This window comes from Tauraco erythrolophus, chromosome 1, assembly GCF_009769465.1.
Source record: "Tauraco erythrolophus isolate bTauEry1 chromosome 1, bTauEry1.pri, whole genome shotgun sequence".
Taxonomy (NCBI): domain Eukaryota; kingdom Metazoa; phylum Chordata; class Aves; order Musophagiformes; family Musophagidae; genus Tauraco; species Tauraco erythrolophus.
The window spans coordinates 48,471,281-48,493,023 of NC_141465.1; the positions used below are offsets into that span (position 1 = coordinate 48,471,281).

General features: G+C 42.1%; 2 protein-coding genes across 8 annotated transcripts in view; one reads left to right on the forward strand and one right to left on the reverse strand.

Moving 5' to 3' along the window:
* MAP3K15 (mitogen-activated protein kinase kinase kinase 15) overlaps window positions 1-5,210 on the forward strand; it is a 93,705-nt gene extending 88,495 nt beyond the window's left edge. For both annotated transcript variants that reach the window (XM_086608999.1, XM_086609006.1), the window contains 7 exons: window positions 1,121-1,306; window positions 1,636-1,741; window positions 2,957-3,167; window positions 4,014-4,126; window positions 4,302-4,399; window positions 4,522-4,598; window positions 5,090-5,210. In XM_086608999.1, coding sequence (XP_086465125.1) covers window positions 1,121-1,306; window positions 1,636-1,741; window positions 2,957-3,167; window positions 4,014-4,126; window positions 4,302-4,399; window positions 4,522-4,598; window positions 5,090-5,210 — 912 coding nt within the window. The remainder of the gene's footprint in view (window positions 1-1,120; window positions 1,307-1,635; window positions 1,742-2,956; window positions 3,168-4,013; window positions 4,127-4,301; window positions 4,400-4,521; window positions 4,599-5,089) is intronic.
* Window positions 5,211-5,788: 578 nt separating this feature from the next.
* Window positions 5,789-19,628, reverse strand: PDHA1 (pyruvate dehydrogenase E1 subunit alpha 1). Of its 6 annotated transcripts, XM_086609034.1 has the most exons (13): window positions 19,565-19,628; window positions 17,848-17,862; window positions 17,735-17,749; window positions 16,256-16,324; window positions 14,501-14,674; window positions 13,630-13,756; window positions 11,136-11,227; window positions 10,660-10,752; window positions 8,933-9,088; window positions 8,637-8,708; window positions 7,706-7,773; window positions 6,893-7,001; window positions 5,789-6,187 (listed from the first exon to the last, which is right to left on the reverse strand). In XM_086609034.1, the coding sequence occupies exons 1-13, from the start codon at window positions 19,613-19,615 to the stop codon at window positions 6,023-6,025; spliced, it is 1,206 nt and encodes a 401-aa protein (XP_086465160.1). In that variant the 5' UTR covers window positions 19,616-19,628; the 3' UTR covers window positions 5,789-6,022. The 6 variants fall into 6 exon arrangements, with proteins under 6 accessions (XP_086465160.1, XP_086465177.1, XP_086465144.1 ...); XM_086609051.1 differs by lacking the exon at window positions 17,735-17,749; XM_086609018.1 differs by lacking the exon at window positions 17,848-17,862 and having other exon boundaries at window positions 19,541-19,628.
* Between the last annotated feature and the right edge of the window lie 2,115 nt (window positions 19,629-21,743).

Consider the following 21,743-nt stretch of genomic DNA (forward strand, 5'->3'; position numbering starts at 1 on the left):
ACATCATCTGTTCTTATCAAAGCTATGTTTTTTCACCTGGACTGCTTTTACATAAAGGTGAGCCTGCTGACTCGTGTGGTGCCCCGACGAGTCATTGGTCTCGGAGCAAAGGCACTTGCAGCAGGGGCAGCTCCAGCCCAGCCCGGCATGGGCAGCCGGCTCCATGAAGCACGGAGCTTTGCTTCTCCCCGTGACTCGTTTCCCCTGCAAACTGCCTCACGGTGCACATCAGCTCGCCCCAGAACCTGGGGGCTCCTGCAGAGCTTTACAGGCCCAAGAGAAAGGCCCACAAACTCTGGCTGGGGAAGCAATTGGGGTAAATTCCTGCTCTGAGCTTAAACTGCAAATTGGCTTATAGCCTTACAGATGACTAAAATTCATATCTGAGATCTTAGTCAGAAATAAGCAGGGCTCTAAATATTTTCCAGGATAAAGAAGGATTATTTAATAACAGCAAGTCCTACCTCAGTCTCCAGTTGTTTTGCAGCACTGCTGTAGTCCTCTCTTTTCCATAATTTATGTAATACTCCCTTTACTTTTTAATTATACAGGTTGTTATTCCTACAGGCACTTGGATGGCTTTAACTGTGGGGGTTATGGACTGCAAATCATAGTATGGACGCTTGAGTCCTATCACTGTGTAATCTTAGACCTTTTTCTGACTTATGATAAACGCATACATAAACCTATTTTTTTTTTTCCTAAGGAAATCAAATGTCTGCATCATTAGATATAAGTCCAGATTCAGCTTATTGAAAGGATAGCGTCTGAAAAATTTGGGGTCTCTTATTGAATCATTCAGCTGTTTTTATGGAGGAGAGCTGCCCTCTGCAGTACATTGCAGAAATGTGTAGATGTTATCAGGAACCTCTTTGTGACAGCCACAGTAGCAGTAGACTTGATTTATTTTTTTGGAAAATAGGAATTGCTATTTAAAAAATTTTAGTTAGAAAAGGTAGAAAACAAAGGCTTTGGTGAAACAAAAGTCCTGCAATTTCTGTGCATCAGTGTGAAATATACATTGGCAAAGCTATAAATTGTAACCTGAAAAATACGCTACTGATTAGATGTTTAATAACTCTGGGATTTACTTGATACACATTCATTATCTTTTTTCCAGAACTCTGAAGAACTGCAACTTTCAGTGGCCCACATCAAGCAAATTATTGGGATATTAAGGGACTTCATACGCTCTCCTGAGCAGAGAGTGATGGCTTCTACCATATCCAAGTTGAAAATGGATTTGGACTTTGACAGCACTTCCATCAATCAGATTCATCTGGTGCTGTTTGGATTTCAGGATGCGGTGAGTTCCTTGCCTAGTGCAGGGGGAGAGGAATTCTTCCTGGACAGAGCTCACCCCAGGGGTTTGCCACTTCCCCAACTCTTCCTCACTCCTCTTCCTTCTTGTATAGTAGAGGAGCTTGAATGTCACAGTCTGGGTACGGTTTGAAAGCTCTAGCCTAAAACTGTCAGACCTGTCGTTTAGTCTTTCACTAAACCCCTCCCACCTTTGACTCATGCAGTTGTTGCTTTATTAAACTTCATCTGACTATGGAAAAACAAGATTCTTTTTCCTAAGGTGTAAGCTAATGTTGTTTGCTGCTACTTTTTAGCTTGTTTATTTATTTATAGGTGAACAAAGTATTAAGAAATCACTTAATAAGGCCCCACTGGATGTTTGCAATGGATAACATAATTCGCCGTGCAGTCCAAGCAGCAGTCACTATTCTTATTCCAGGTAAATCAAAGCAGCTGAAAATAATCTTTTTTTTTTTTTTTAAAAAAAAGGCAGCTGTTCACATACCAAAGAATTTAACGAATAGAACAGTTTAGATGTGTAATCTGTCAGCATGCCATTAACTGCATCTCCTGTGCCACTACATCAAAGGCACAGGGTCAGAATGTTGTATGGAAAGAAGTGTGATCTGGAGGATTAATGCTGTACTTACAGTACAAAAGCACTTAATGAGGAGATAACCAGTGGTTCTGCACCACCAGTGTGGTCCAACCACGACAAAAAAAGGCAAATTATATTCAGTCCAAGCTCCAGCTTTATTAGTAAGAAAGAAAATGACTCTGTACAACATTATAATGACATCCAAGGTGGGTAACACTGCATAAGTCCAGTTTGTGCTCTGAAAAATGATTACTGAGCTGTGGAACAGATGCAGAGAAGGGATCGCATTAATATGAGGAGGAGTATGATTTTTGGCCCACAGATGGATAGTAGGAAAAATCACCAGCACCGAGGAGGAGGATAAATGACTAAGTCTAAGTTAGAAATTTGCAAGTAGTTTTGCAACTCTTTGAAATACTGAGCACCCCTTTCCAGTATGAGAATGTTCTGAGAGCACTTAGTGATGGTGAGCCTTTTCAGTCCAAAATTGCTATGGCTTTAAGCCAAATCAGCCAGATTTTTTAGGACTTTGTAAGAGAAAAATGGCAGCTATTCTTTGCTAGGAAGAGTGGCCACCTGCAGCAAATTCTGAGAGAACTGGTGTTAGAGATGTTACCTGAAGAGGAAGGCTTTGTAAAATCTTTGGTCCAGGGCATTAGGGGAAAACAACTTTTTTTTTTTTTTTCCTTTTTTTTTTTTTAAAAAGCAAGCTTTCAAGAGCTTCTCATTAATACATTTTATTATCTGGCATCTTATTCATTTCGTCATGAATGTATTTGTCCCTTCTACAGCTGTAACCTACAGCTACCTACTGGTACGCTGCAGCTGAGCTGTTACAGTGCCACCCATTTTAGAACTGATGCCAGAGAACCTGTGGTCCAGCTCCTATAAGGCTTTGCTGCTCCCCTGGTCAGTACTGCAGTAAAGCACATCGTGCAAACAGTCCACTTCCTCAGCTGAAGCTCCCCCACCCGCAGTTACAAAAAAAACTGTCGTACCTCTGAAGACAGACTTGGCCAAAAAAAATCTTATTTTTACCCTGTTTCCTTTTACCAGAGCTTCGAGCTCACTTTGAGCCAGCATCAGAAACTGAAGGTGGGGACAAGGACGGTGACGAAGTGGAGGACCGATACCCGCCCACTGAACAAAACGGGGCTGAGGGTCCTGCCGTCACATCAGGACTCAGCACCCTTAGTTCTGCGGTGTCACACGAGGCTCAGCAGCAGCTTAGCCTGGAGTTGGGCAGACTTAAACAAGAGTCCTTAAGGTAACCCTCCTATAACGACTGCGGATTTATTTTCAGGCAGTCTTTGAAAAGCTCTCAGATGTCGCTTTCTACAGTGACATGCACATTCGTAACAGAATTACTGCTCACCTACTATGACTGCCTCATGATAAAGCAGACCTTCTAGGAACACAAATGGATTCAGAATACACTGGCAGCACCGGTATGACAACTCAACAGCCTTCAGTACAGCTTCTGTTTGTGTAATTCGTTTTTTAGTTGCAGAATGTCATGTTGGATTTCTGCTGTTAAGTAATTTGGCTTGTGCAACTGTGCTGGTTTCTTTCTTACTTCCTTAGCTCCTTGGATGACACCTGACCCAGGGGCAGTGCCCTCAAAGCTGTTCCTGCAAGCAAAGGCTAGAGCAGCCCTGTCCTGGCCCACGAGACAGGCTGATTAGCACACGCAGAGCTCAGCAGAGCCCCTGTCCTATTTCTCTTGAGTTACATTTGCAGGCTGCTGCCAGGGTGTTAACAGCTGAAGGTCCTATATTTCTTTATGGATGTGATGTAAATCTGTGCTCAGAAAGGCCCCAGTAAAACATCAGTGTTATACTGTTCAGCAGTAAATTACAGCATAAAGGCAGCAACTCTGCCCAGGGAGGCTGCAAAACAATAGGAAGAGAATTTACAAGCTATTTACTAAATTCTGCAAAGATGAAAGCCTTAAAGTGCCAGCACTAAGTTGAGTCTGAGACAACCAAAATGAAATCTGTAAGCCCTGAAATACGTACTTAAGACTTTGGTAGTCGTTAAAAATGATAAATATTTTTTTCAGCTAGTTTTAGTCTCATCATGGTTGTGTTTGATCTCTCTCATATGCGAACAGGCTTTTGGAAAATCTAGTTCAGAAGGAGAAAGAGTATCAGACCCTCTTGCGACAATCTTTGGAGCAACAAACTCAGGAATTACGCTTGCTTCAATTAAAACTTAAACCCAAAGGTATGAGGAGATACTGCGCACTTTGAGAGTTGCACACAAATACTTTGGATGGCGCGTTTGATTTGGCTCAGTGTAACTTAAAAGATGGTCTATTTTAAGCCTCAGTAGTCTGGAAACCATCGCTTTTGCCCTGGTTTTGAGGTGTATTAACCAATACTTTTGTTTTCAGTTAAAGATTCCCAATGGTCTGCAGCAGCTTTGAGAGAGAATGCAGACCCTGAGCTCATGAACTGGCTGAAACAACAAGGAGCAGATGTGGATGCAATTAAGCGGGTAAAAAAATTTAAATAATTAAACCAAAAAAAAATCACCTTTTAAAAAAAGCTCATTGTAGTCATAATTAGCAGTTTGGTTTCAAAGAAGGAATATTAATTTAGGAATAATTTGCCTTTTAGTTTGCTGAAGAGGATTATACATTAAGTGCTGTCCTTAATGACATCACTAAAGATGATCTGCGGTATCTTCAACTGCGGTAAGAAAATACTTCTTAGTTCATTGTTAAGAGCTTAGTTAAAGTAATTTGTAAAGAAACTTTTTTAGAAGTTAGGTTATTCAAATAGGTCAGTGATAGTTCAGCGGCAACTGCTGAGACTTTCATCTCTGATTGTCTACTAAAGTTTTTCATGCCTTAACTGACACAGGTAACAACTACACCTAGGGGGGTGCTTCAAGCCATCTAAATTTTGGCATTTATCAAGGTTGAGAGCAATTATTTCCGAACCATGGAAAAGAGGGAGAAAGAACTTAGTTTTCCTACCCATTGTCATTCAAGTCCCTTCATCACTATTCTGTTAACCCCTGGCTGACCTGGAAGAAGTTGTTTTAACCTTAAAGTGTAGTGTTTTCCATGTACTGGCATAATTGGTATGTCCTTCGGATTTCTAGAATTTACTTTTTGCTAACTTTAAACTAATGGAGAGGAGGGAGTTTTCCCTAAACTGTTCTCCCTTTTTCTTCACGCAGGGGTGGTCTTCTCTGCAGAATTTGGAATGCAATATTAAACCACCGACAAACATTTGGTAAGACCTCAGTGCAGAAGATTAACACTTCGGAAGGAGAACACGCAATGGGAATAAACAAATGAAAGATACGTTCCTAACACTTAAATTATTAGATGTATATATTTATGTACAGTGGCCTTGCAGGTTTTGCACAATTATGTAGCTCGTTTGACCATCAGTGTAATACACAGTGAATAGTAACAGCTTTTAAAGTCAGTGCCAATACACTTAAATTACTTATGAAAGAGTAATGCAGAAGTCACATGCCTATCAACATAATATAAAGCATTAGCTGAGAAAAAAAAACACCTTTTCTGCAAACAGGTACCACACATGGATTGGCTTTAGCATTGTAAAAACTCTGACCTTGAAACATGTTATGGTTGTGCTGGCTGATGGAGATATGCTAGAGCATATGTCACACCTCTTCATAGTGGAACATATACAGCTTTTTGTATTAAAGCTACTCTAAGAAAAGCCTGGTGTGGTGTTTTCATTTAGTAACTTTTCTGCAGCAAAATCAGAGTATCTAAATGGCTTTGGTTGGTGGGTTTTTTTGGAAAATGGTTCATCAAGAAACAAAGCAAATAGACCATCAGATAAATGTTGTTAAAGTTTAATAATTTTTTCTTTTTTACACTGTACATAACACATACAGCAATCCAAAGAAAAGTCAGTAAATATATAGCAATTTAAATAAACTGCTGCTTTAATTTAGCTCCTTCTGCAACAACATTCAGGATGTTTAAGAAAAATCCATGCTGAGATGGATTTCCTTACACATTTCCTCTTTGAAAGAGCTTTTAAATAAGCTTAAGGGTTGTTTCTGAGTCATTATAGTTCTTGTAAAAGCATTACTTATTCTTCTGGATAAGTTATGCCAACAAAAAGGCTTTTAGCTGACAGACTTGTACCTTATCCACTGGTTTGGGCCACGCACTTCAAAGGGTGGCTCATTGAAGTAGATGTGGTTACCTAGTTCTTCCAACGGTGGCTCTGGGTCAGTGGTAGCAAACTGAGCAGCTTCCTCAATCTCCTTCCTTACAGCCACATCAATTTCCTAAACCAAACACAAAGACTTAGTAGAAGACAGGAAAAGCAGCATAATTTTGAATTTAAATGTAATGATTAAGTATTGGTCAGAATTATTGTTAACACAGTCCATAGAGATATATTAAAAGCCTGTGAAAATTTCCTTCCTACTAAACCACAGCATTTGTCCCTTTTGAATAGTACAGGTAACTTGACTACCAGAGAAACACAACCCCACTGAGCCTCTACATTTTCAATTCTGATTCTGCAAAATACAGAGTTGTCAATTTTTTTTTAAACAGAGTTGAAGAAAGTGTTTACAACATTTGCTTAGAGGTTTCCTGGCTCCTTCACTAGGATTTTTCACTACCACTAACTTCCCTTTCAGAGAGACTTACACCCCCCTCCCCCCCTTCCTAGGTAGTCAAGCAAGCCTGGGTAATTTTAATTTCTACAGGTCAGTATATGACAAGACCTCTATTTGAAACACTATCACCCCTACACACAGCCTCGCTCTGCTGAGTTACACTCAGCACCCAAAACCAAAACACCTTTCCAGCAGAGCGCAACTTCATTAGTTGGTCTGCACCAAAACTTCACGTTCACCAATAAAAACGATGTTAAAACGAACTTCAAAGAACAACTGACGCATGGTGCCCTACAATGTGCTTTTTGGAGATCACTTGTGTGCGAATGCTCAAGAGTTTGCTTGAAAAGCAGCTAAAAGCCCTACCTTTAATTCTTCAATGCTAGCAAGGTTGTTGTTGACCATTCTGTCCTTCAGCAAAGTAATGGGATCACTTTTGCTTCTCACTTCTTGAATTTCTTCTCTGGTACGATAGCTAAGAGCAAGACAAGCAAAGACATGAACTTCTTCAGGGATATCCTTGAGTAGCAGTGAGGTTCTGGACACAGCTCACTCTTAGAAAAAGGTGTGACCAAAGAATTGTCAGGAATGCAATGAAAATACAGTGACATTCATCACTCAAAGGATGGCACAGCTACATCTAGAACACTTCTTAGATCTGTAAGCAGCAACCAAGCTGAAGTAGCCTCAGACTCGAGTGTAATGTAAGTGCGGAAAGGGGAGCAATCCCAGCCTGAGACAATTACTCTGAAAGGCTGTATTTTCTCCTTCCCCTCTCCCCTAAGGCAAGTCCAAACTGTTCCTGTAATTTTAGCTTACAGGATTTTAAATACTCTAAAACCCCTGGAAAAGCATGCTGCTTTTCAGTCAAAGCTTAATTAGAACACACTGTGAAGTCACACTGAAAGCAGAATTCATCAATAGAAAGTACAGAGGTTTAACTGACTTTGTGCTTGTTGTAAAACTAAATCTCTTAATACTGCAAGTATGTTATGTGGCCACGGATCATCAGCTAACTGAGCAATGAGATGAGTGATCAGACTGCTCATAGCAACTTCATCGTAACAACTTTCCTGTGCACTTCACAATGGATTTAAGCACTGAATCCATGAGTTTCAGGATTTTAACCCTCAATACTTATTTGTTTTCAGTAAATGCCAAGAAAGAACGTCACAGTACCTTATTCCAGGGTCACTCATACTGTGGCCGTGATAACGGTATGTCTGCAGCTCCATCAGAATAGGACCCTTAAAAAGAAAAAACAATATACAGTGTTACCACCTTGAGTGCTGTTACAGCAGCAAGTATTTGCTATAGGTGAATTGCACCAGTGATGAATGATTTTAATTCAATGTTTTTTCTCCGTGTAATTTACATAATATTACCACAACTAGTAAAATGAAACTTAGCTCTTTTCAAATGAAAGCACAGGTTGATATTGTGAGCATTTATCCTCATGTTCTTACTGAGCAGCATTAAACAATTTCTTCCCTTCCAATGTCATTCCACCATCACTCATCCCATATTACAACTTGCCTGTTGTTTCACTGTAAGATATTAACTCACAGAACCTTATTATTCTCTATGAACCTTTTTCTGTTGTATTCCCAGCACAAACATTATTTCACCAAATATTAAAAATGTTCAGAACCAGTGTGTCATACTTGGGTGACAGACACTAATGCTGACTTGCAAAACTTTTACTTCACTTTCCATTTGTTGCAAATATAGAGTGATTACTGCTTCCCTTGATGCTTCCCCCTAATTCATCTCTTCACAAAGAGCACAACTGTCTGGCGGTCAGAACACCCTTCTCACAACAGAACAGAACTGGGATAGAAATGGGGGAAAAAGATGACAGCAAATCAGGATATATATATTTTTTTTTTAAATGCTTGGTTAATGCCAATGGCAAGTTAATAAATTCTAACAAAATTAAAGAACCACTCAGTTGCTTATAGGTTCAATACTGTGGAGAAAAAAAAAGGAAATAAAGATCAAATAGTTTCAACAGTGACTGGAGAAAACGGGCTAGATAAGGAACTTATTATGCAGCAATAACACGGGTAAAATTTCACCTGTGGAAGAGGAATGATGATTAGAGACTTACTTTTCCAGCTCTACAGTGCTCAGCCGCAAACTTTGTTGCTTCTCGAACACAGAGAACATCCATGCCATCCACCTGATAAACAGAAACTACGAGTTAAGGAAAAAAAAAAAAAGCCAAACCCCAAACTTCCAATTTCAGTACCTCGAAAAGTGCAACAGGAATTTAGTTTCAAATTTTCCTATATTTTAAAAAAATAAATATATTTATAAATAGAAGAAATACATACATATGTATGTATTTTGCAGATGTGTGTCCACTCCTGCCCTCAAAAAAAACCAACCTAGGGTTATGCTCACCCTGAGCCCTGGAATAAAGTCTCCTCTTTTGTAGTAGTCAGTACTGGCTGCAGCTCTTTCAACCGAAGTTCCCATTCCATACCGATTGTTCTCACAGATAAAAATACAAGGCAACTTCCATAAGGCTGCCATATTGTATGTTTCAAATATTTGGCCCTGAAAGAAAAAGAGCAAGTTACAGCAAGACAGGGAGCTCAGTCTTCCAGCATTAGGCTCTACTGAAAATCATTCACTTGCAGAGGTCTAGCTAGGAGACATTTTAACACTAAACGTGATCGGGAACCAGCCACTTGCTGCAGCTCAGCAGGAATAGAAGAGAAGCTACACTGTATGAGGTAACTTTCATCTCAACTAATAGTTTATAAAACTTAATTTTTAAACCTATTTCATTATCTGTGTTAGGGTAGTGCAAAACCTTCAACTTTATTATGACTGTTGCTGAAATACTTCGGTTAATCTGGCAGGATGCTGCTACAGCAAAGTACAAGAAAAGTTGAACCACAGTGACTGCATCAGCCTTGCTACTCTGGGACAGGGCAAACCAAGAACTGAGATCTCCACCTGTGTTCTCAAAGCAGGAAACTAACAACGGTACACTCAAACCCACTGATTTCTTACGTGGCTTAATGTCTCTGCTGATATCAGGAAGAAACCAACTGGAATGTCAAATAGTAAGTGGCTCTGCGAGATGCTCTGTCCTCAGAAATGTAAGTTACATGTTTTCCTATTCAGCAGCAGTGTCATCTTCACTGCTATCATTCAGAGCTCTCCTTAAGCCCAGAGACTTCAAGGTGTCACACTTAGGTGAGCCACAGGCAACTGGAAAGAGGGTAACAAGAGTAACTGGAAATCACAGAATGGTTCGGGTTGGAAGGGACCTTAAAGATCATCTAGTTCCAACCCCCCTGCCATGGGCAAGGAAACCCTCCACTACACCAGGTTGCCCAAAGCCTCATCCAGCCTGGCCTTGAACACTGCCAGGGATGGGGCATCCACAACTTCTCTGGGCAAAAATCACAAGAAATCCCTCCTCCCACAACTTGGTTAATTATGTGAACAGCACACGTTAGCCCCACTCACTCCCTCAGTATTTAAAACACTCCAGAAGGGAAGGAGCCGAGAAGCTTTCCTTCCACTCCAGCAACAAGGGCAGCATTCAAAATGGGGGTGAGGAAGGACAGATGTTTACACAAGTCCAAAATGTGATAAAAAAATAAATCCAAGCACATGCCACATTCCTGACACACAGATCATCTAGTAATTAACATCTTAACTGTTCATCTGATTGACCCCTCTGAGGACTATACAGTACTTAAAACACACTCCTACTCAAATGCCAAAGACAATGCAAGGAAGAGGTGCTAGTGTCCAACACTTGCAAGATGCCCAGCCACCCTGTCTCAGTGAACAGAACTTCACAACAAAAGCCCTAAGGAAAACTGCAGCGGGGTGTAGGACAGGGCGTACACTGTCTACTCTCTCCAGGGTTGCTTTTTCAGTATCAGTGGACTCCTTTAGCAAAGCATCCTTGCAGCAGAAGGCACAACACACAAATCTCAACAGAAGTTCCAACTCAGGTGTTGCCTGGGCAGGAGGTACTGCACAGACAGGGTGAAAGGTGCTCTCCCCCTACTTGGTGGAAAGGCAGAGATCACTGTTCACAGGAAAATTGATTATCCACAGCCACATTCCTCCTCACAGAACCACATTAGACACGACTCTTTTACCTGATTGGCTGCACCATCCCCATACAACGTCAGACAGATTTCATTTTTACCGAAGTATTTACAGGCCAGTGCGATCCCAGCTCCAAGAGGAACCTATCACAGGGTACAGGACAAACCAAAATTTTAGAACAATGCTTAGAGGGGTTGGACATAGGCAGGTTGTGAACTGTAAAGGGACATTTACACTGCTAGAGATCTGCTCAACAAACAAGTTGTTAACAACCCACTTCCATTTGTTCCAATCTGTATCACAGCCAAAATACAAACATTAACGATATTCTTGATTTGGTTAATTTTTGCTACAGTTTACAAAACAGTGAGCAAACCAGAAGAGACGCATAATGGATTTAATAGCCATAAAGCAATGGTATCTGCATACAAGCTCACACCACAAAAAAATGAGAGGAAACACCAGCACAGGACATAAGCCAAATTCAGCTTGTGCTTTAAAGTAGAAGTCATATATATATATATACCTGAGCACCAACAATACCATTGCCACCATAAAAGTTTTTGGTATACATATGCATTGATCCTCCTTTTCCCTTCGCACATCCTCCTTTTCGACCTGCAACATGAAGGACAAGCAATTTATTTTTTCGGAGGAAAAATACTACGTAAATGGGAACATCTAATTCAATTCCTAAAGGTAATAACACTAAGATCACACTGTTGTCATTAGATCTATGTGGAGTTAAGACACAATGGCCTCTCCCCAGAGGGTTTACAGTTAAACATATGACAAAACAAATAAGAGAAGGGAAAAAAAACAGAATGATAATGAAAACACAATTCAGGAAATACAGAATGAGATTAAGAAGAAATTTTAAACCCAAGAAGTTTCAGTGTCATACTATACAAAAGCACTTCCTGATAAATATGGTGTTTTGTTTGGTTGGTTGGGTTTTTTTTAATAGCCAACATGGTCTATATTTCTCATATACGTAACCTGTAAGAAGTATATACAGTCCTTATTTTGGCTTCTGCAAGAAAAGTATCAACACTGTTCCAAATCAGTCGCAATAATCTACATTTGTCTTCTCTCTGACAATCAGAAGTAAAAACTACAAAGATATTAAAAAAAAACATCCAAAACAAACCAATAGCTCCCCACCCCAGGATAAACATCAAAAAGTCACCCTGTCCATCTATACTCAAGCCACAGTTTGAAGATAACTAATGGTCCATGGAGCGTTACCACAAACTCTATTTAAACGAGCTGATCCAAGAACACAGCATTTCTCATCAGCCCACTCCATTTCTTATTCTCATCTACCTTGTTACTAGCCACAGAGGCTTGTATTTTATTTCTAATGAGCAGAGCGCATTTGGTTGGTTTTTTTTCCTTTACCCTTGATGTTTATTTTAGAAGCTGAATGGTGGATCTCTTTCTGGAATTTGTACTTCTCTTTCTTACTTAATAGTGGATCATTTTTATTATTGGCCTTTCTCATACCTTTCATACGCTTATGAATTGGTTTCTTGCAAGCTTTTATAGCTTCTGCCAGCTAGGGCCAAAGCAAAAAAATAAGTCTACTTTTAATAAGAAAACTATTTTTCTTAAGTGTAATTTAACTTCAGTAATCTCCCTCCACTTTTTCTACAATCATTTCTTTTATTTCAGAAATTATTTAAGAACTCCTGATCGACCAATGTCACTTTTTGCTATACTTTCTACTTTTTTTAGAACACAAAACCATTTCTCAGGGAACTGTCAATTCTCCTGAAAAGTCCTTTTCTATAGTTTGTTTCCTGTAGGATCTTCTCTACTAGTCTTATTTTAGGTGCCTCTGCTTCCTGCTTCTTTAAAGACTTTTTAATTCTATCATTTCCTGGTCATTGTAACTCAGGCCATCTTTCAGTTTGGCATTTTCAGTCAAAATCTTTGTTTGCAAGAATCAGCTCTAGCAGCACTCCTCTCTACAAACTTGGCCTAAACGTCATTTCCTGGAACAGCAGTCTGTGCTGTGGCTGCTCTTTCCCAATTAAAAGAGCCCCACTAAAACCAAGCACAATGCTATAGAAGATGATGTATCTCATGAAAAGGAATAAAGAAAAAAAACCCACATCATCACTGGTATATGTGGTTCCAGGGCCAACATCAGACTTCAGTCATGACAATCTCATCATTTACTCCCTCTCTTATCAGTATCCAGTGACACTTGGTAAAGTCGATCAGCCACTAGATTCTGGGCTTTCATGCACGTTATTAATACGCATTCATAACACACACATACATTCCTTGTACACGAAACCACAGCTCTTCTCTACCTCCAAAACATGCTTTCCTATATTAACGTTTTGAGCATGCAAATTCTCAGATCAAGTCTTTATTACACCAATAATTTGTAAGGGCCCTGAAGGCCCTTGTTCGTTTTTCACTTCTGGCACCCATTCACAGATCTCAGAGTTCAGCAGCCTGATCCTCTCTCCTCTTCCTTGCTCCACCTACAACCCTGTTGTGAAGAACCATCTCTCCTTTCTGCGAAAGCTTAGATCTGTCTAGATTACCATTTAATATTATTTTTAAATGCTCTTTCCCAAACCATTCAGTTTACCATTACAGGCAGTGTTTACCCGTTTTCCTAAGACTTCAGCAGCATAACTCTAAAAATCCATGTCTGTCTCCTAGGGAGGGTAATGTCCTGTCCTATTCAGAATAAACATCTACCACCAGCAAATTCCATTTAAATAAGCTGCTGCAGCACAACAAATACAGCACATGGTATCAAGAAGAATTTTGTGAATCTGTGCTTTAGGAGCAGCAGCACTTCAATATTCCTTAAGACTTACATTTTATAGTAAAAAGTGGTCGCATGGTAAAATTAGAAAATTGATTTATTCTGCTACATCATTAAACTGCTTCTGAAGCCCCAGTATATTGTGTGCATCAACATAATTGTGAGTTTGAATAAAAAATTCTGACACAAACACAGCAGCACATGAATCCTCATTTTACTTAGCACAAACCTGTAAGTTCGGCAAGAATTTCTCGAACAGGCACTCCTCGCGCATAGGTGAAGCCATGAGCTCTGTAAGCTGTTATCACGTGGTCTGTAGGCTTTATGGCAACTTCCAGCCCTACACAGCAAGCCTCCTGTTACAAAGGAAAAGTAAGCTGAGCAATGAAGAAAAGTACACAACTTCCACAGTCGGCAGTGTGGCGAGAGCTACCTATGAACCCCCATACATCAAAAATCAGCAGAACATAGGAAGAGCACAGATACAGGAAACTGCTTTAAATCCCAAGGGACAGCAGGCCTGGAGCTACAACAGCCTTGGCCTCTAAATTCCAACCTGACTGTGACTAACAAAATCAGACAGGAGGGGAACTAGAAGCTGCAAAAATCTGCAGACTTTTTCTACACTCATCTCCCAAATGAAGTATCTAAACAACTGCAATTCAAAAATGGCAGGGGGGAACAGACAGAGAGGAAAGTTTCACCAAGTTCATTAAATTCCTTCTCTTGGCTGTAGCTTTTTAATGATCTATGAGACACTGGAACAAAAGCCATCAATGAGGCTTGATGAGGAGGACATGGGCCTCCAACCATGCTGAATTTTACATACTGCAGTTGATCGTTCCTCACATTCAGCTCATCTTCAGCTGCATCTTGCCTTCTCCCTCTTCCCACAGCTATTTGCAAGACCTCATGGATTTCCTTGTGTGCTCGGACATTGTTTTTAAAGAAATAACGAACTAAATCATGGATCCAGCTATAACTTCTGACATTGTACACAGATACTCGGTTCTAGATTTACTCTTCACTCTATTCAAATCCCTACATTAAGAAAAGTAAGAAAATATAAAACCTCTTGGAAAAAAAAAAAAAAATCTTACTTGACCATCATATAAGTGGCAGAAGCCACGGATGATCTTCTGCTTGTACAGCTGGTCTGACTTCAGCTCCATGCGTCGTATGGTCTGCATTGTCTTGTAGTAATGAAGCCCTTCCTCTCGGGTCATCACTGCTGTGGTACTAGGGCCTTCTTCCAGGCGATGGAGGTCGCATTTCTGCAAAGTTGAACAACTAGTCATTTCTTGAAAGTAATCCATCCTATTTATGAATATCACTTTTTTTTTTATGATGTGCCATTTTCAAATTCTGATTTTAATATATTTTAGAAAGAAAGCCAGAAAAACCTAAATTTGTAGGCCAAAATAACCGTAAAGTTTGTGCACTATTTCCAAATTCAGGGAAATAAAAGCTTTACTTTAAATAAAGACAGATTTCTACTCATGAAATGAAGCCCTGTAGTTCCTACTAACAGTAGATAAACCGAAGTCCTCAAAAAATACTGGAAAAGCACATTTCCATGGTTGCTACATGCCAAATACTTCGTTAGAGCTACAGAGGCTTAGTGAAGAGACAAGACAAAAAGTTTCTCTTGTGAAAGTTTGTAAGACCTGGTCCTAAGAGTGGACTTCACCTCTTCTACCACCACTTCTAACAAGCAGTAATAAGCCACTGCTGCATGCACCAGCTACTCTGCCAGTCAAACCATAACGGGTAGAGTACAACTTCCTCTCCAAACCATGGGCTCAGTAGAGTTGCACAGAGGGTTGATTTTAGGTACCCACATCAAATAGATAACAAAAAAATCAAAATCAGTCAAGTTCAGTGGTACAGACTCAGCTACTCTCAGTGCAGATTAAATGGCCACAATACTGCTCTACAGATTAAAAACAGTTTATATTAAAGCAGAGTCTCTCCAGAGCAAATCCACTGACACCCAGATGAATCTGATGTAACCCACATGCACACTACTTACTCTTAAGACAGCTTTGCTTCAGAGTTCAAGTAACAATAGAAACCTAGGAGTCTTTTAATCAACTCAGGATGAAATGATAAACCTTGTACCTACTCAGAAGAGACTTTTCATATAAGCATATTTTCCTTCTGCCTGTGAAACAATTTTAATACTTTACAGGCACAGACAAACAGGGAGAAGGTAAAAGGAAAACTAAATAATTTCTTTCAAAATTTCTTCTATCAATTCCTGAATGAAAAGCCAGCACAAAAGCTACTGCCAATAGAAGCATCACTTTTTCCTATGACCTAGCCACCGTGGAAAGCTGACAGAATATACCTTTATTTTTTTTTTTTTGAGGAGCACCAAGTCAAGCATTAAAAAGGATGCCGTATTTTTTCCTCCAAAATCCATATGGACCTCAGTCAGCCGCACACTTGGGGTACAGCAACCATGACTCCATAAACAAAAGGGAGATAGAAAGAAGGGTAGGCAGCAAACACCAAATATTTGTTTAAATGCATTAAGGAAACATTAACAATCTTCCCTCAGAACAGAAAACTGTCTTGGGCTCCTTTGACTTCATTCTCACAGTTGCAGTGCAGGATCACAGCTGCAATGAATCATAACGTCACATTCTTCAGAAACAAGTAACATTACTACACACTGACAAGCACAGTACTTCCAGCTGCATTTAGAAATCAGGCCAGACAGTGAGGGGTTTGGTTCTGGAAATTCAAACAGTATTTTTCTAATTGAAAATAGAAGGGGGCAAGTCCATCATGTCAAGATGTACAACAAGTGCTTATGCAGAATACCAGTATTAAGTGTTCAGCTGCTTTACCTTAAGTTCAAATGTAGCTTCACTTGCAAAGTCTGCATAGTTACGCGATGCTACCATCACTCGAGATGCCTTAAAAAAAAAAGACAAAATCAAAACATGAGAAATATTTAAATATAATTATTAAGCAAAATTAAGTGAATTCTCAAACAATTTCTAACAGTACTCTCAAATTGAAATAATTTGTGAATTAAACTCTTCAAGGGCATATGCCTATAATTAACTAGAGAGCTTTTATTTTGTATGTATGTGCTAGAAGCTCTTTAAAACCCAGTATTTAAAATTAAGATTAGAAAAAAAGAATAGAATCTAAAATTTGTAATCTTCCTGATTATCTAAAATAAAACCAATAAGCTTTAAAAGACTGTGAAGAGCATAAAAATAAGAAAAAAAATAACTATTTTTCCCTTCACATGTGAGGTTGCCTATATGAGTAGAGACAGCTAATGCAGACTTTGATGGCTCTCTGTACTGGCTGGAATTTTGCCTTGATAGAATAAAAAATTTCTTTGACAAAACCAAACAGCAGACTTCTGGAATATGAACTACTCTCTCTCTTTCCTTTCAGTTAGGAAGAGATGTTGGGAGAATACAAGGCAAAAACAAGGAAGAAAGAGTATCATTTAAATGGGCAATGGCACGGCCACTACTCAAAAACAATATAGAAACACAAAAAGTGACATACGTAAGGATACGTGAAACACAGGACAACAGAAGGGGCAGTGTGGTAGGGGAGAGATGAAAAGGTTGTCTAAAAATACACTACCCTTCTGTCTTAAAGAATGTGCACAAGCTATTAACTAACGAACAACTGGTATTTTTACATAATTTCAGTAAGTTTCACTGCAGCATCAGATACAATGCTTATCAATCCATGCATGCGCAGTGGCCACAGCATAAGGAATGCACTGCATCTTTAGTGGCAAAATTGTATTGCCAATTAAGTTACACACAAACGCTTCAGGAGCCCACTCAACCATGGAATTCATGTGCATTTAGCTGAAGGTTCGTTCTTTCAAATTATTGAAAATATCCAATGTCAACCTGACATTGACCTGGTCTGATTGATAGGTATAAAGCTTGGAAAAAGGTCAAGAGAAATTTCTCAATCCATTTTGGCTACCTACTCTGTTGCCTATTTGATTTAGCAATCCCAATCCACCCCCCCTCTCCCCGCTCCATTATCAAATATTTAGAGTTTTTAATGCAAACTAAGTTTCTGCACTCTTTACCACAATGCATCAGTGCTATCAGTGAGGAAAAGCTATTTTACCTCCAAAGCTGGAAATAAATCAAGAGTTTGGGACTTGCAGAATCACAGAAGGGCTGAGGTTGGAAGGGACCTCTGCAGGCTCTGGTCCAACCCCCCTGCCCTTAATACTATATAAAAGCAACACTGAGGAGGAGTCTGTGCAGAAGGTCTAACACATGGCCAGTACACATATCAAAACAAAACCTTGATAAGATTGATTCAGGCCTTACCTCACTAACGGCTCCCTAGGTTAGCAGCATTTGAAAGAAAAAAAAAAAAAGAAAGAAAAAAGATAAGTAACAATTAGGGGAGAAGTCAGCAAATCATTAGCCAGCTAGAACACTGTAAGAGGTAGCTGCTTTACAGGTAAGCTCTGCATCATGGAAATGCATCTATACACCTTACAATATGCTCAAAGCATATATAAAACACTGCTTTACGGATTAAGACTGCTTCTGTTTATTTGGTAATTTATACCTCCACCATAAATGCATAGGGACAATTCAAAACAGATATTTACATATTTGGTAACCACTAGGGTCCAAAAACCTATATTAAAGATATCCAAACCAGATCTGGTTTGGAACTCCAGGAAAACGCAGTATGTCAGGAGCAGGCCAAGTACTTGCATTAAGGCAAGTACTGGTTTTAGGCATCCATACTGGAAAATTTTAATATAGATTTTTTACTTGTAAATTAGGAAATACTTTAAGATCTATAGTCCCAACACACATAGTTAGACCTTCCGGTAAATCTGCTCTGTTGGGTCATCCTCACGAATCCAGTCACTCACCTGCTTTTTGCGCAAGAAGCGAGTATTAGGTGAGCCACCACAGACTAGCAGGTAACAGTAATGGATTTGCTCCCAATGGCAAAAAGGCAGCTGACTTCCAAACACCCAAAGTACCCTTTAGCACTGACTTGGTCTCACCACTGATTTTTTTTCAGCAGGGTTAATTTTTCCTCATGGCCACAGTTGTTATAATGGAATAAGGAGCACGAAGAGGTAAAAGTAAGGTTTTTCACACAAAATAGATAACGCACAACAAACGACACACTAATGCCAAAAAACAACAAAATTTGGAAGCAAATTCAGGAAGAGATGAAAAGGGACTGTTGTTTGGGCAAAGAAGGGTGAAGCAGCATAAAAGGTCAGATGGCTGCGCTTCAAACGAAACGAGAAGGGATTGTTCACCCTCTGTTTAGGATCTGACCTGTGCTGACAGCCGAAACGTACTAAAGTAAAATAAACCAAAGCAAAGGACCCCGAAAAGCGTCTCGAGAAGTTAATCGGAACGTTTTACACAGACTAGTAGCACAAACGGGAAGCAGCTGGCGCTGCACAGGACTGACGGCGGGTTCCCGGGCAGGGCGGCTCCAGCCGGCTCCGCTCTGCCCTCCCGCGACGGCTCGCGGGCTGCGGGCGGCACGTCTGTCCCGAATTTTGACGTCGTGAAGAACAAAACGGGCCCTGCGGGGATCCCACGTGTGGGCAGCAGTTATCAGCCATGTCTTCCGCTTCGGCGGCGCAGGACACGGTGGGCATTTAGAAAACGAGCTCCTACGCGCAGCAACCATTTTATTTTCACGCAGTATTTTACACGGAGTGAAAAAAAAAAACCACAACCCTTTATTTTTTTTTTTAGTTTGCCGCCGGAACCCAATAACGGGGCTGCCAGCCGCTACACCCGGCCTATTTCCAAAGGAGACACCCGTGACCCCGCCGCGGCAGCCGTGCCCTTCCACCGGCAGCGCTCCCCGGCAACGCGGCCGCTGCTTCCCGGCCGTGCCCCGACCTCCGAGGGCGCGGAGGCGCCGCGCCCCGGCGGAACCCGCGCCGGGCGAGTGACGGCGCGGCGGGGGCGCCGCTCGCTGACGGCTGAGGCAGCACCGGCCCCCGCCGCCGGCAGCGCCCTCCCGCGAGCCTCGCCCGCCCCCCACACGCACACCGGGGAGCACGCGCCAGCCCCGGGCTGAGCCCCGCCGAGCCCGTTGGTCCCCCGCGTCCCGGCCGGGCAAGTAACGGCCGCACTCACCGTCCTACCGGCGGCGGCAGCGGCGGCCGGACCCTGCAGCACCCGGGAGAGCGCGGCCAGCAGCATCTTGCGCATGGAGCGGGGAGGAACGGCCGTGCCTGGCGCGAGACCCCGTCCTCGAGTCTCCTTCAGCCGCCGCCCCGGCCGCGACCGCCAACCGCCCGCCCCCCGGCCAACCGACACGCTCCCCGAAGTGACGGCGCTCCCGAGGGGAGGGCCGACCGGCGCCTTTCCCTGCGTCCTTTCTCCGCGGCGCGCATGCGCGCGGTGCGGCGGCGGCGGCGCGGGGGGGAAGCTGCTGGGCGGGGCGCGGCGGCGAAGGAGCCTCGGCGCGTCGGGCGTGTGGACAGCCGTGCGAGGCCACCGGTAGGGCCACCCGGTGCCGGTCGGGGCTGTCGCTGGCAGCGGGCCCAAAGCCCGCCCCGCTCGGGAGCCCTGCGAGGGGCGTTCCGGCGAGGGCACGGGCTGTGTCCGGGAGGCGGAGCGGGGCGGGGGGTCGCCGAGACCCCCCTCTGGTTGAGAGGGGCTCACGAGCCCATCGTTATATGTGAAAAAGATTAATTTGTTCAAAAACCTTGGAGTCTAGCAAGCGTACCTGCGCTAATGCTGACCTTGGCCAGCCTGGTACGGAGCGGCTTGGACATGCCACCTCTTCCCCAGCCGTGCCGCCTTCCGCAGCTCCGGTCGTTGCCTCAGGTAGCCCAACCGGCACGAGCTGGAGTACTTCCTGCTCTGCTACACGTGAATTGCTCTTTGTAAAGAGCTTTCTCTGACTGATTTTTATATGCATAAAGTAACTCAAGTGTTAAAACAGTACCTTTTACTTCCACAGCCATCCCACCCCAGGGAAACGAGCAACAAAGTTAAGAATTAACTAAATGTTGAAGAGTGCTCTCATCACATCACATCACATCTGCTGATCTCTCCAGCCCGCCTCCTCCGTTCTTCCCACCCACTTATGGGCTCACACTGGGGTGCAGCAGAGCACCCAAACCAGGTTAACCACTCGCCCCACCATCCTGACTCCACGTCTGGCCGTTGGCTCCCACCCCTGCTCTGCTTCCCTCAGCAGTGCTGACATCAGCACGGGCATAATTCTGTAGCTGAACACTGATCTGAGCCAGCTGGAAGGTATCAACCCTCTCCGCCCCAAAAAAATCAGAAAACAAATTATGCTCACCTGTTGGAATCACAATGCTCGTGTCTGCTGAGTCTGAGTTGTACAGAGCTCAGCACATTTGCAGCGCAGGTGGTAAATGCTTATGGCATAGCTGGCATTGAAAATGTGTTCCTCAAACTAACTACACCCTCAGCCTCCATCAGAGAGGACAGAAAGTGGGCATTTATTTCCGAAACACAGTTTCATGTGGATCGGCGCTGCGCTGTTCACCTCCTTACTTGCCTGCCCACCTGCTCTATTATGCAAGACACCAGCAGACAGTGTGATTTCTTCCTCATCTTCTCTGTAACACAAAGTAGGAAGAGATGAGGAAGACTATGAGGAAATCATCTATGCAGGCAGATGTTATGAAGAAGACTAACTCTTCAGGTATTTGGTTAGCTATTGATTAGAAAAGCAAATCCAAGCTTGGTACCAGCTTGCTGGAAGACAGAAAATTACCAGACTTTCTTCAGCTTTAAATCTGAGTGACAGCGCAGAGCATTGGCAGTGCTCGGCATCCTACCTTTGTGCTCCACCCTGCAGGTGCTCTGAGGTACGGTGTGCCTTGGCACAGGCTGAGATGTATAAAAGAAGCAATATAAAGCTACCACTTTTCACATCTAAGGGATGAAAGCCTTAAAAAAATCTGAAAATAATGTCACTTTTGCTATCATGAAATCCGCCTGTGAGTAGATAGATAGTGCTGTTTTGAGTTGTCACCAGGGTCAAAGCAGCTCTTGCAAGCACACTGGTAAAGGCAAGCCTACACAGAGACTTCTTGTGGGTAATTTTTGGCATGTAACTTGTAGGAAGTTTGAATTTGCAAGTCAAGTCTGCACTATTAAGCAGCTTTATGAAGCAACAACAGCAGCTGGCCTCCAACAGGACAAAGAGCAAGGTGAAACGTTGACAAGTTGCATCAGAAGCATTTTTCCTGGAGTATCTTTAGTCCGTAGCATTTCCTTGCTTGGAAAGCAAGCATAGACTCGCTGGAGATGATGTTCTGCAGGCAGGGTGCGGAATATCATGCAGCTGTTTTGC